Source organism: Nicotiana tabacum, chromosome 5 (genome assembly GCF_000715075.1).
Source record: "Nicotiana tabacum cultivar K326 chromosome 5, ASM71507v2, whole genome shotgun sequence".
In the NCBI taxonomy this organism is placed as follows: Eukaryota; Viridiplantae; Streptophyta; class Magnoliopsida; order Solanales; family Solanaceae; genus Nicotiana; species Nicotiana tabacum.
Genome location: NC_134084.1, coordinates 164,227,201 through 164,242,755, shown reverse-complemented (window position 1 = coordinate 164,242,755; position 15,555 = coordinate 164,227,201). Strand labels below are relative to the sequence as shown.

At 39.0% G+C, this 15,555-nt stretch overlaps 1 protein-coding gene across 1 annotated transcript; it reads right to left on the bottom strand.

Annotated features, from left to right (window-relative positions):
- Positions 1–399: 399 nt before the first annotated feature.
- On the bottom strand, positions 400–5,861 carry LOC107792896 (cytochrome P450 98A2-like). Its single transcript, XM_016615154.2, has 4 exons — positions 5,367–5,861; positions 2,355–2,752; positions 1,131–1,566; positions 400–738 (listed from the first exon to the last, which is right to left on the bottom strand). Exons 1-4 carry the CDS (start codon positions 5,851–5,853, stop codon positions 536–538), a joined length of 1,524 nt encoding a protein of 507 aa, XP_016470640.1. The 5' UTR covers positions 5,854–5,861; the 3' UTR covers positions 400–535.
- Positions 5,862–15,555: the final 9,694 nt, after the last annotated feature.

Sequence of the window (15,555 nt, the reverse complement as noted above, 5' to 3'; positions counted from 1 at the left end):
GAATTAAGCATGTTGCATTTGATGTATTGTTTAATCGGGTTCAATGTGAGCAATAGGCTACTTATTAGCAATATATATGTATTCTATCATCATTCAACTATGTTCTTCTTCGTGTTCTTCTTAAGTAGTAGTGTCACAAACCTTGAGCTAATTGTAATACTAGTATTTCTTGCAATTTTACCCATTTGGAACATTAGAATAGGCTAAAACTTTATGTGCGTACTTGAGGAAAAAAAAGTTTTTGAAGTTTAATCAGATTACGAAGACATTTAAATTTCACTAGTAAAAAAAACAATACATAATCTTATTATGGTCTTACAAAACTTCACAAAGATTCAAGTAACCATGTTGTCGAACCAAGAAAAATAAGAAAAAAGACAATGAAATAGTGGAAAAACAAAAGATGTTACATAGATCAGTAGTAAGGTATAATGTTTGAGTACCTTGTTGTATTTTTCTTCTTCAGAATTTATAAATAAAAGTACATGAAAATACTAAGCCCGAGTGATTTAAATAAATAAAAAATGTTACATATTCATTGGCTTATATGTGTATACAAGTGTAGAGGTAACCTAGGATTAGGAACAACCTGTAATGAAGTTTGCATGTAGGTGACTGTACCAGGACTCTCCAACATATCAACATCTTCAAGCTTAACACCAGGAGGCAAAGACCAAGTAAATTGGTGCAACAAATGTGCTAACATAGACGTGACCAAATTAATGGCAAGATTCATACCTGCAGTGGCAGAATCGAGATTTTCACAAAGGAAAATCAAAATATAAAGAAATAAACATACAGCAAAACAGAGAATTCAATATTGACATGACCAAGCTCCCGTTTGGCCGTAGTTTTGCATGGTTTTTTTCAAAATAAAAAATTGATAACATTGGGTGAAAATTTGGAAAAATTTTGAAAAAGCATTTCAAGTTCCCAAAAACTGGTTTATGTCAGTTTTTGCGTGAAAATTTCTCTAATAAAACTTTAAATTTTTTGTCAAATATAATATATGTCCAAACATAATTTCAACTTCCAAAAATTATTTTGTAACACAACTTCAAAAACTCTTTTTTTAGGTTTCAGCCAAATCTATATCCAAACGCTAGTCAAATTTATGGCAAGATTCATACCTGGACATATACGTCTTCCGGCACCAAAAGGCAGAAACCTATAGTCATGTCCCTTCATGTCAACATCCTCTATTATAAATCTTTCTGGCCAAAATTGCAAAGGATCTTTCCAAATTTTTGGATCACGACCTAAGGACCAAACATTAACATGTACAATTGAACCTTTAGGAATGTTGTAACCTCCCACTTTGACATTGTTACTTGCCATATGAGGTAGCATTAGGGGAGTTGGTGGATGCAACCTTAGTGATTCTTTGACTACATATTGTAGATAAGAGAGTTTGGAGATATCCGATTCGTTTACGATCCGATTCGACCCGATAACCCGGTCTAGCTCCTCTTGGACCTTTTGTTGAACCCTTGGATTCTTTACCAGTTCTGCCATAGCCCATTCAACTGTAATGGCTACTGTGTCCATCCCTGCTGTTATCATATCCTGCAAACATTTTGATTCACAACACTCACTGATATGATTCTATAATTCCAATTGTAGATAAATAATACCTTTATGCGAAAACAAAAACAAAAAAACTCCACTTTCGCATCGCTTGTTGACCTACAGACATTTACCTAAAGAACAAAAATTTATAACTTTGAACCTAAGAAAACTTTGTTTGGATTACAAATATAATTTTTAAAATAAAAAATCCGCTATGTTGATGTCAACATTAGACAGGCCATTAGGGCTCATTTGGTACGAACGATAAGGAATAACTAATTTCTGGACTAAATTTAAGAAGAGTTTATTCATGTTTGGTGGGGGGAAAATTACGGTATAATTAATCCCGGGATTGTAGTAATTTTTTATCTCCATGAAAAAATGGAATAACTAATCTAGGAATAACTTCTTTCCAACCAAACGACCCCTTACTAATATATTAATATCGATTTGGCTTATATACATAATAACAACAACAATAACAAACCTAGTATCTTTTAGTTGACTTAGACGTGTAAATATTTTTTACATTGTCAGTACATAGAAGTTAAACTCTATTAATATCCAGAGATAGATCTATACTGTAACTTATGGGTTCATGCGAATCCAGATCCTATATACGTATTAAGAAATCAACCAAATATCTATCAAAATTTGATTATAAATCCAATTATTGCTGTATATTAACTTGAATTCGTCATATGACCCATAGAACTTCAAATCTTAAGCCCGCCTCGAAAAATATCCAATATGTAATAATAAAAAAAGGAAATTAGTATACTTACCCAAAGAAGGCCAATAACGGTGTCATCAATAAGATCATACTGCTTCTGAAGGGTAAGCAAAGCATCAACAAAATGGTGTTTGGTTTCCCCAGTTTTCTTCCTAGCAATGGTGTGTTCTTCCATTATGATTCTTGTAAATTTTTCCAAACGCCTGTCTTGAGCTTCTAGAGCTTCATTATCATCCTTAAAAACCCAACGCAGCCATGGAACAAACTCTCCCAAATTAGGCTTTCCTCCAATCTTTAACCCATTAGAAACTATGGCTTTGAGCTCTTCACCTTGCTCATCAATTTTACCTTCTGAGTTCATAAATCTTTTCCCAAATGTTAGTCTTGTTATGTTGTTGAATGCTACTGATCCCAAGTAGTTCCTCAACATCAAGGTTTTACTAACATTGCCTGCACACACATATACATATATAACTTATGAGTTTAAGCTCTATGCGCCTATATATATATACATACTAAAATTGAAAATGTATTTTTGATATAACGGACGAGTAAAAATGAACAGAAGGAGTATTCTATTATATATAGCAAGTTTCTTGTTATTGATTGTAGGTTACTAATGAATAGTACATATATTAAATAGAGTTATTTATACCTTTCAAATCACCTGATTATATATATATACACGTCATCAATATAGATAACTTAAACTCATAATCCCTGAATATAATCATTTGTTGGAGACTGGAGGATTCGGTTGTTGCGTTTAGAGATATATTAACCATAATCTATATAATTCTCAGATTTTCGAATAAACAATTAGAACAAACGGAAGAAGATGTCACTATCTAATCAAGAATGTTTAAAGATGAGCTTAAATTCTATACTTAGAGCAAGACCACCTAACACGAAAAGGACCGCTAAAGGCTCTATCCACATTTTAATCCACATATTACACAAGTAATTAATCAAACTATTCCTGTTATATTATTGTGGATTTATTTAAGCATTTTCACTTGTTGGGATTAACAAATCTATGACATTGATATTAATGAATTCTCGTTTCCCTCGTTTAGCTATCGCTCGTTGTATTACATATGCTAAAGAAGAAAACATAGGTGGCACAAGTCTTAAATACATTAATCTTATAGGAGATCAATTTTACGATCCATTTTAAGTATTAATTCTCTTAGTTATATGACCATTTTTGCACGAAATCAATAATTAAAAAATAAATAAACTTTTGTGATATACTTTTCCTCTATTCAAATCGTAACTTGCCGTAACCCATAAGAGATATATCTTTATTCTTAACCATTGGATCCAAAAGGATGTCCTATGTTATTATTAAGAAAAGTGTTAAAAACTAGAAAGCGATATCATTATACAACCTTCCTTTTCCATTATAGTATTATTATTATTGTCTTTATTTTACTATAATATGAAAACGGCATATGCAACCTTCCTTTTTCTGTAATATTATGGTAAATACCCATATCGGGATGGAGAGAAATCAAGAAGAAGTCAGAAAAGATCAACGAGTTTTAGAGTTTTCAAAAAAAAAAAAAACATGAGGTGGACAAGTGGAGGATTTCACCATTCAAATTTGGATCAATGTTCTCCTCCAAGTTAAAACAGCAACCTTTTGGGACCATTATAGTATGGAGCTATCATTCAAGAGTCAGCATATATATATATATATATATATACACTTAGGCAAGTAGGAGAACTCCTTTTACGTTTTCTACCTTTTCTCTTAGCATGAGGAAGTCCATTAATGAGAAAAGGAGTGATCTCGTCTTGAAAGAGAAGGAGTTTTTAAACCATCTTTTTCAGTCAGATAGCACGCGATCATTTATGTTGATTTTCTACTTAATACTCGTGTTGTGATACTATTTTCTTGTTAGTCGTTTCAAAAATGAAAGAATGACACTTTTTTTATTTTTAAAAGCAAATAACCCACGCTAACACTAGTCTTTAATTTAGCACTTCATGGGCGGAGCAACTAAGCCATTTGTTTGTGTGTATATATATATATATACACACACACACCCACTCTATTTACACCGTCAGGTAAAACTAATTATCTACAACAATGAGTAAATCTTGCACATATATTCTGAGTTGATGGTATTATTCTGCCTGTTAAATTGCATCGATATTGGTAAAAAAAAAATATCCTTAGTATATATAACTTAAATTCATGATATTATTATGTTTCGTCACCATTTGAGATTCCATTAAAAATATTCAATCGAGCTATATAGTATGTACTCTGTACTTTGGTATCATTGGAACTTTCACTTTCTAAACATAGTATCATAAAACGTTAACTAAAGTATGATAATCAAATTGCAGTGTGATCTCTTCGGACGTCTGAATAATAAATTGTCTTTTATGAAACTGAAACATATAACTAGCTATAAGCCTATAATTAACACACGCACAGAGAGAAGATCAGAGACCACTCTCTCCCTTTGATTAATATATATTATTATATTGCTTCCATTTTGGATAAGTTACAAAAAAATATTTTTTTTTTTTAAGAAAAGGAAAGCTCATGCTATGTTGGGTCGATTTCTATCTCCTTTTGACTGGAAAAAAGAAAAGCTTTTCGCGTGGAATTGTAGTGCTTGTGACAACGAACAAACAAAAAAAAATCCTAACTATATTCCATTTAATCATTATTTATACAAAAAGGACTTTTAATTGCTATCAAACAACTATTTAAGCCGTATACAAGAAATATCCAATATGATTGCCGTTCATAATAATATACCGTTAAGTTTTTTTTTTTTCCTTTTGTTGGATATATTTTCATGGAATTTAGTACTCAAAACTTCTTATATGTCGCATGGCCAATTGGCCATAGAGAGATAGTCCTTTAACATGTACCTATATTTTTATTAATTCAATATTAATTTGCATTGTCTAAATAAGAGTTGCTATCAAAATTTCACCAGAACAACATTTAATTTCCGATATGAAGCAATCAATGAGAAAATTTCAAGATTTACCCAAGAAAATGGACACAGACAGTAAAAGGTAAATGTGAAAAACTTACAAGGCTTAGTACAATCCTTGAAAATGTTTTCAACCATAGCAGTAACTTCATCTTCTCTAATAGGGCTAAGAGCTTCAAGTCTTTTAGGAGTAAAAAGCTCAAGATTACAGAGCTTCCTTACTTTCACATAATGAGGCCCATAATCAGCCCAAATCAAATCCATCCCATTTTTACTAACATTTTCAAGAGGCTTAGTTCTAAACCTGTTGGCCAAATTTTGGTCATTATCTTTGAGAACTTCTTTAGCTAATTCCGCATTATTCACCACCACATTTAGTTGTGAACCAAGGTAAAATGAGAAAATGGGCCCATAAACGTGGGCCCATTCAGCAAAGCATCGGAACCTCACCGGCGTTATGTCGAAGAGGTTTCCGATGACTGGCCACGGCCACGGACCTGGCGGCAGCTTGGCCGTGAGCCGGTGGTAGAGTTTGTAAGAAAGAAAGATGAGAAATATAGATATGGAGAGTACTAAAGGAAGAGCCATTATGGAAATTAAAGTTTGTGTGTGAAGAAATGAGGCAAGCTATGACCCCTTTATATACCAATTTTTTCATTCCCTTAAAGAAGAAAAAGTCGTACCTTTTATATATTTTAAATTTTTAATTAACTTTGATGGATTTAATGATTCATGAATTGACAGAAACAATGATTATAACTATTATTACCATATCGCATTCTTATGATTTTGCTCAACTTGAAAATGAGTGGACCACCCCTAGTTTAAGAATCTTCTTCTTTTTTTTAATTCCCCGCGGATATCTGATATTCGCATTAGGGCCCAACTAATCTGTTATATTTGTTCCGCATAAGATCCATTAGGGAGGAAGCGCTTCCTATTAATAGGTTTACTTTCTAGAAATAGTAAACATTGTATCTGACCGGCTATTGTGTAACTCTTTTTTTTTGATACATTCCTTTTTGTCCCATATCCGCATTATGGCCCCAACTAATCTGTCGTATTCGTTCAGCATAAGGTCTATTAGAGGAGAAGTTGCTTCCTATTAGTTCTTTTTTACGATCGAACCCGAAATATTTAGTTAAGGGTGTAGAGTTTCTATACATTCCATCATGATCACGCCCAACTATGTCTTATAAAAAGACAATGCCGACGTTGCAAATATAACCTAAGTATTTATGCCTAGAGTCGAATCCACAGAGAATTAACATATCAATTACTTTCGTTGGACTTACTAAATTCTTTAGAATCAACTTCCCCAAACGTTGTGAATAACAATTGATGGTATATTTAATAACTAAGATTGAAAGTCAATAAACAGTTGTAAACTAAATATGCTTAAGTTGTGAACAATAATGAGAAGGTTCTAAGGTAGTGATTTCCCCTATTGATGGAATCCCTTCTGTTTATGTTTCATATAGATTTACCAACACATCTCTATCAATCATGAACACTCTTTTTACCGTGAATCTCTCCCGAGTAATCACGATAATTTACTAGACACACTCTCCCGAGATACGCTAGATGGCTTTGTTTATTACAGTTCACTTTAGATTACACCCAATACTTCGTTATCCCTAATCCCACTTTTAACCCCGCAGTTATAGATCCCTCTTATACTTTGGGAGTGGTGTTGTTCAACAATCACCTAAACATGCACTCTCTCCCGAGTTATGCACACTAATTAGGCACAACTAATTGAGGATCCTGTCAATTAACTACAACAAACATGTAGCTGAACAAATAGAGATTAAACTGGCAAACTATATTAACATAATCAAGAAGTTCATCCTTCAATAGGTTCCATCAAAATCTTAAACAAAAGATTTAGCTACTCATTCAATGGGTAAATAAACTATGAAAATATTCATGATCAAAACTGCCAGAAAAATAAAGAGAAGAAGAAAATATGATGTTTTGGGTGATCTCTCACACTTGTTTTTCTTGCCAAAGTACTCTCTAAAACATTACATGCCTCCCTTGGGCGAGTTATATTGTTTAATATAGGGTTTTGGGCTAAAAATCCCGTGTTTTTGCACTTCAGTCCCTCAATTTTCCGCTTCCTATCGCGGTCCTACCGCGGTTACGCCAGGACCGCGGCCAACTAGCATCCGCAACAGCCTTCTGCCGCGGTCGGACCGCGGCAGTCCATCTCTAGTTCTGGTTTTGCTGCCTTCGCGTGGTGCACTTAGCAGATATTGTACGATTGGCCTCTTTTTCTCCGTAATTTATCCCAAAAGTACTCCATAGACTTCTTTTATTGTATATAGCCTGCAACGCATGAAAAGCACTAATCAGAGCATTTTGTTATCACTTTTTACCATAAAAACTATACAAGAAGGTGGTTCTTTAGGGCCTAATTATAGTCCAATTCACCTATTATCAACACCCCACACTTAAATCTTTGCTCGTCCTCGAGCAAGTTGAACTACACTTCTAGGCCTAATCGTTCGATGCATTACCCAGTTTATGTCACACCCGCCATTATGAAAGAACAATCTAAGCAGTGCAACAGGTACACCTCAGATGAAGACTATAATGCCATGCCACACTCGTGCTTACTCTAGTTACTCTAAACAGAGGTGAAAACTTGCTTTTTCTTCCTGAGTCACATGCCCTCACATCACATTTCTGAGAGAAGTTCCACACATATAAAATCAAGCAACAAGGAACTATAGATAGAACGAATCCACTCACTCTCAGCAAAGAACATTCACATGCCACAAAGATACACCATAAGCTTGCCCTTAGTGTAATACTCTACTAATCGAGTTGTTTAGTCCAAGATCAAGAGGTCTTTATTTGGTTATAATGTAGACTAAGGGACGGGTAGGATATATTTGGATATAGTGACTAACCTCCCTAAGCATTTTTAATACAATCGTTCCCTTTATTCCAATTTCCATGTTCAACCCAATCATTCTTCCACACTTGTTTCATAGGCTACCCCCACTTTTCTTTAGGTGCAACTGGCCTCTTTTTTTCCTTTTTTTATTTTTTTTTATTTTTTTAAACAGCCATTGCACCATTCAAGTATTTTCCTGATTTTTCTTTTCCCACTCCATTACTACCCCACACTTTGACTTTTATATGCTCTTTAACAATTCAAATGCTTCTAGGAGGTACAGGTTCAAACAGTCAAACTATTCAAACACAGGGATGTAGGTTATTGTAAGGTTATCAAAGAACAGGCTTCAGGCTCGAAGGGGTTAACTATGGCAATATGTACAGGTGGATTCATAGTTATACAGGCTACACAAGGAAATGCCTCAATCATCTCTAAGGCCAAACAACTTCTATTTCGCTTTGCAAACACACAAAGCAAGTTCTAGGTATCGCATGCAAGCACAGAATACAAGTATTATCTCACACACACTTGGCATGTAACTCATTCCGAATTAGTTTGTCAACACACTCACGTGAGTGTTCAAGAAAGACAAGGTGTGCAGAATTAAGGAATAAAATTACGAGTCTACAAAAGAGCCTAGACGTCGCACCCTTAAGTTCGTTTTAGTTATTTGCAGGTGTGTACATTACGGGTTGCATTCTTGCCCTCACCCATCTTAGTCCAATAAAGTCCTAAGGGTCCTAAAAATATTAAAGAAAAATCTACCTAACCCGGTTCAAGAAAAGCCCTTGGAAAAGAACCGTGGTCAAAAGAAAAACTAAGGAGGAATTACTACACTACCTAAAAAGAAAAATAAAAAAAAATCTAAATGGACTACTTCCCTCAAGAGTACTGTCCAAGTGGTCCGTCCTCGAAAGAGTCTCCTACATTTATCTATTTTTTTTAAACCTGACTTTTACCCTCAAGAGACCTGTCGACAAGTGTCCGTCGTTGGGCCAAGTCAGTTACTTCTAAGGTGAGTACAACCAATTATACAAAACAACAAAGATACAGAACTACAACATACTCAATGTATATGTACACTAACAATACACCACTAAAGCAAGTCTCCCACCCCACACAAAAAGAATATGGCATGTCCCCATGTCATAACACAAATAAAGTGCAGAAGGGTAAGAAGACTTCCCTGAGCATCACTCGGAGTCGGAGACGGTGCTGGGATCCACATGACAAGCCCTCCCCAAAGCACGGAACCAAGCTATCATCCGGCTCTCAGACCTGGCCTGCCGCTGAGACATGGCATCCATACGCACATGCAGGCCATCCACCGAGGAGCGAAGATCTGCCACCTCTTCCTCCAAAGAATGCAACATGGGTCGGCTGGACTGTGATCTAGAGAACCCTGCCCCAGTATGGGGTCGCCGAGAGGATCCGGCTCCATCATAGGATCTCCTGGATGGTGCCATGGGTGCTGGGGCATCATCCTCAACATCAAGCTCAATGGTTGTGGGTGCATCTCTGCCCACTGTGATCTTTGAAGCTCTGAATGCCTCTTGTGCGGGCAAAGCTCCATCTGTAGGATTGGTGGGGACACCATCCAGCAGACACAACCTCGTCACAAGTGAGGGGAAGGAAAACCCCTTAGATAGCAGAGGTGACCGAAGGATCATTTCATCTCCAATAATTCTCGCCATATCAAAGTCTTTCTTGGTGACGAAGAACCACACCAATAGAGCCCGTAGGTGGTTCACATCTGTCGTGTTGCCCGTGGGCAATAACCGGCTGCAAATAATGATGAACCAGCACTTAGCCCCATGTGTGAACGACTTGGAGTGAAGGGTAATGTTTTCTTGTAGCCAGATTGGTCGACCCCCTGCGCAGATTGTCTCAATCATAGTGTCTCAAGTGACCCCTTGGGCGTCGTGGTAATGATCAATGTCACCAGTGAACTGGGGCAGCTGCAAGACTTGGCGAATCTTCAGAATTGAGGCATCTACCACCCTGCCCCGCACAATCACAGACCGACACAAATTTTCCGGGCAGTTCGCGTAGAACTCCCGGACTATTATTGGGTTTGACGTCTCAGGTTCATCAAACAAGAACTCTATCTCCCTCCGTCTGATTTCCTCATACATGTCTGCTTTTTCCATACGGAGGGCAGCCCTGTCAATAGGAATCTCAGGGACAAAGCTTTTGGTGGCTTTAGTATGAAACACGTCCTCTGCCTCCTGTGACTGGAACCTGGTGGAATCATATATTGGCATTTGGGAAGTGCTTGCCGAGCTCTTTCGCCTTTTTTGGTCTATATTACCTGCAGACAATTCAGGGTAACAATCAGATGCATCCTAACATATGCCAGTCGGATGGGTACTCAGACTTCGTCACCTGATGGCACCAAACAGTTTCCTTTTGTCAATCAATGCCAGTATACCCAATTAGTAAGGTGCCCAAAGTTGACAACCTCCACTATTTCCCGCACACCACTATTAATTCTACAATTCTGCCATATAATATCCCACACAATCTCCCACAAGTGAATCATGTCAAATGCTACCACCTCCATAAACTAAGAAGGGCACAAAGTGCTCCAAAATTTTACAACACACCCCAATTTTCGGCCATTTAGGCCCCTCCACCAAGCTTCACCCTAAAAAATTTGTTTAGGCCTCCAAACATTCTAAAAATCGCCCCCAAGTTAAGCACAATGAAACCCAACCATTTAAGCATCAATCATGGCCAAAAGAAGCAAATAATGGAGAAAAGGAAAGAAAAAAAGAAAAACATTTACACTAAAAAACTACATAGGGTTTAATTGAAACTAATTTAGACTACTCATTACACTAATTTATGGAAAAGAAAGAGAAAAGAATAGAAAATTACCTTGATGATGAATGGAAGGGATAAGTTGTAGAGAGAGAGAGATGGAGAATAAAGGAGGGGCAACAATGGGGGTTTGAGGGATAGGAGATGGTGTGAAAGAGAGAAGAGAAGAGAGAAGGGGATGGGGGTTGCGGGTGGTTTGAAGAAAAGAAGGGTTTGGGGGAATAGTGGGGGTTTGGGTTTATTAAAAGGGGGGAAAAAAGGGAAAAAAAATTCTGCACTTACCTGGCCCGCGCTGGTCTGCCGCGGTCCTACCTCGGTTACGCTGGGACCGCAGTAGACCTCTTTCAGATGGGGTATTTGATCGCGGTCCTACCACGGTTATGCTGGGACCGCGGTAGACCTCTATCAGAGGGGGTATTTGACCGCGGTCCTACTGCGGTTACACTGGGACTGCGGTAGACTTCTTTCAAAGGAGGTCCTTGACTGCGGCCCGACCGCGGTTACGCTGGGACCGCGGTCTGGGCGTGTTCCTGCTACTTTTTTTTGCATTGGGACCGCGGTCTGGGCGTGTTCCTGCTATTTTTTTTGCATTACACTTACAACACATTCGTGGGTTGCCTCCCACGCAGCGCCTGATTTAACGTCGTGGCACGACACAGATGAGCGCATTTAAGGCTCGCTCGACCTTTGTGGTTCAGTCAGGTGTAGCTCAGACACTTCCTTTGGTTCTCTCATGCCCACATATAGTGTCAATTTCTGCCCATTGACTCTAAATGTACGAGAGTCTTTCTCTGTGGCAAGCTCGACATCACCTAAAGGGAAAACTTCGACCACTCTAAATGGTTCAAACCATCGTGACCTGAGTTTACCCGGAAATAGCCTTAATTGTGAGTTATAAAGCAACACCATATCTCCAGGATTAAAATTTCGCTCCATAATGTTCTTGTCGTGCAACCTCTTCATTCTTTCCTTGTACAACCTTGTGCTCTCAAAAGCAAGATGTCCGAACTCGTCGAGCTCATGCAATTCTATGATTCTCGTTGTGCCCGCAGCCTCGATGTCTAGATTTAGCTATTTCAGTGCCCACCACGCTCTATGTTCAAGTTCCACTGGCAAATGGAAGGCCTTCCCGAACACCAACTTATATGGTGACATACCAATCGGTGTTTTAAAAGCAGTTCTATAGGCCCAGAGTGCATCATCTAACTTTTTCGCCTAATTAGTTCTTGTGGCGTTCATAGTCTTGGTTAGCACACTCTGTATCTCTCTGTTGGACACTTCAACCTGCCTACTAGTTTGCGGGTAATAAGGGGTAGCCACCTTGTGGCGTACATCATACTTTGCAAGCAACTTCTCAAAAGCTCTATTACAGAAGTGAGTGCCTTCGTCACTGATAATCGCTCTTGGTGTCCCAAATCTGGTGAATATGTTCTTCTTCAAAAACCCCACCACCACTCTTGCATCATTAGTGGGCAACACTGCAGCTTCTACCCATTTGGACACGTAATCCACAGCAACAAGTATGTACTTATTGCCATAGGAGCTGACGAAGGGACCCATGAAGTCAATCCCCCAGACATCAAACACTTCCACCTCTTGAATTGGGTTCATGGGCATCTCATGGCGACGGGAAATTTTCCCGGTCCGCTGACATTCATTGCAGCCCTTCACCCATTGGTGCGCATCTTTAAACACTATTGGCCAAAAGAATCTGGCCTCAAGCACTTTCGCAGCTGTCCTGACCCCTCCAAAATGTCCTCCATAAGCCGATGCGTGACAAGCCTGCAAAACAGAAGATTGTTCTATCGCGGGGACACACCTCCGGATCATATTGTCAACACAAATTCTAAACAGGTAAGGCTCATCCCAATAATACATGCGGCAGTCACGATAAAACTTTTTCTTTTGTACAGATGAAAGGTCATAGGGAACTATACCGTAGGCCAGGTAATTTGCAAAGTCTGCATACCATGGCGCTTCATCAAGATTAGTAGCGAGCAGCTGCTCGTCTGGAAAGGTTTCCAGAATATCTTCAACCTCAACTGCATTTCAGCTCCCTCAAGTCGTGATAGATGATCAGCGACTTGGTTCTCTGTGCCCTTACAGTCACGAATTTCAAGGTCGAATTCTTGCAGCAACAACACCCAACGAATCAGGCGCAGCTTAGACTCCTTCTTCTCAATCAAGTACCTGAGAGCCGCATGATCAGTGTATACAATTACCTTAGAACCAATCAGATATGATCTGAACTGGTCGAAAGCAAACACCACAACCAACATCTCCTTCTCAGTCACAGTATAGTTCAGATGGGCTCCACTCAACATTCTACTAGCATAGTAGATTGGATGTATCAGCTTGTTCTTTCACTATCCCGGCACTGCCCCCACTGCGTAGTCACTGGCATCACACATGAGTTCGAATGGTTGCTCCTAGTTGGGGGCAACAATGATAGGTGTTGTGACAAGTCTCTTTTTCAGCTCCTCGAATACTACCCTGCAATCATCAGAAAATAAGAAAGGGTGATCTTTTTCTAACAACTTACAGAGAGGGTTGGCAATTTTTGAGAAGTCTTTTATGAATCTCCGGTAGAAACCGGCATGCCCAAGGAAGCTTCTGATTGTTTTGACTGAAGTTGGAGGAGGTAGCTTTGCTATTACATCCACTTTAGCACGATCTACCTCAATTCCTTTGCTTGACACCCGGTGCCCCAAGACTATGCCTTCTTGTACCATAAAGTGGCACTTCTCCCAGTTTAGAACCAGGTTAGTATCGATACACCGTTTCAGCACACGTGTCAGATTTATCAGGCACTCATCAAATGAATTCCCCACAACTGAGAAGTCGTCCATGAACACCTCCATTATGTCCTCTACCATGTCAGTGAATATGGCCATCATGCACCGTTGGAATGTGGCGGGTGCGTTGCATAGGCCAAAGGGCATCCTCCGAAAGGCATAAATGCCATAAGGGCAAGTGAAAGAGGTCTTCTCTCTATCCTCCGGTGTAATGGAGATCTGGTTGTATCCTGAGTATCCGTCCAGAAAACAGAAGTGTGACCTCCCTGCCAGTCTGTCTAACATCTGATCAATGAAGGGAAGTGGGAAGTGGTCTTTCTGGGTGGCTAGATTTAGCTTTCTATAATCCATGCAAATTCTCCAGCCCGTGATTGTTCTTGTAGAGATCAATTCATTGTTATCATTCTTAACTACCGTCATGCCACCCTTTTTAGGTACACATTGAACTGGGCTAACCCAACTGCTGTCAGAGATTGGGAAGATAATTCCCGCGTCTAACCACTTTATTACTTCCTTCTTCACCACTTCCTTCATATTAGGGTTCAACCTTCTTTGGTGTTCCCTGGAAGGTTTGTGTCCCTCTTCCAGTAGAATTTTGTGCATACAGTAGGCGGGGTTGATCCCCTTTATGCCTGCCATGGTCCACCCAATGGCAGTCTTGCACTCCTTAAGTACCTGCAAGAGTTGTTGCGCCTGCACATCTAACAAACTAGATGAGATAATAGCAGGTAATGTGGAGTTAGGTCCAAGGAATTCATACCTAAGATGGTTGGGCAAAGGCTTTAACTCCAGCTTTGGTGGTTCTTCGATATATGGCTTGGCTAGAGGAGTCTCTCGATTTTCCAAGTGCAAGGGCTCAAATTCTAGAGTTCTATCCCAGAACCCTCTACCCTCTAATGCCAACACCCATTCCGCCAGTTCCTCTCAATTCACCTCATCCAAATTCATTAAACATGCAGCAAGGGGGTCCTCAATGGTTAACACCTCATCATCAGTCTCTACGATTACATCCACAACATCAATAAGAGAACAATTGGCGAATTCACTTGGTCGCCTCATAGATTTCTGCACATTGAATATTATCTCCTCATCGTTCAATCTCATCTCGAGCTCCCCGATTTCATAATCAATGAGAGCTCTCCCTGTGGCCAAGAATGGTCTTCCCAAAATTATGGGAATCTCTTCATCCACTCTGTAGTCTAAGATTACAAAATCTGCAGGGAACACAAATTTCCCTACCTGAATTAGCACATCATCTAGTATACCAGAGGGTCGTTTCACTGTCCTGTCAGCTAGCTGCAACAACATAGAGGTGGGTCTAGCTCTTCCAATGCCCAGCCTCTTATAAATCTCCAGGGGCATAAGATTGATGTTGGCCCCTAGATCACACAGTGCTTTAGCAAAAGAAAAATTACCAATAGTGCATGGAATTGTAAAGCTCCCTGGGTCAGACAGCTTTTCTGCAATTGGTCTAGTCACCACTGCACTACATGTCTGAGTAAGAGTAACTGTGGCCAAGTCTTGGAAATCAAACTTTCGGTACATCAAGTCCTTCATCATTTTTGCATACCCAGGCATCTCCTTCAAAGCTTCAATCAATGGTATGTTTACCTGGATTTGTTTCAGCATTTCGAAGAACTTCTTGTATTGCTCCTCCTTTTGGTACTTAGCCAACCTCTGAGGGAAAGGTGCAGGAGATCTCTTCTTCCCAATCAACTGGGATTGATCCTTATCAGCTGCTACATCAACTACAGATTCCTGGAC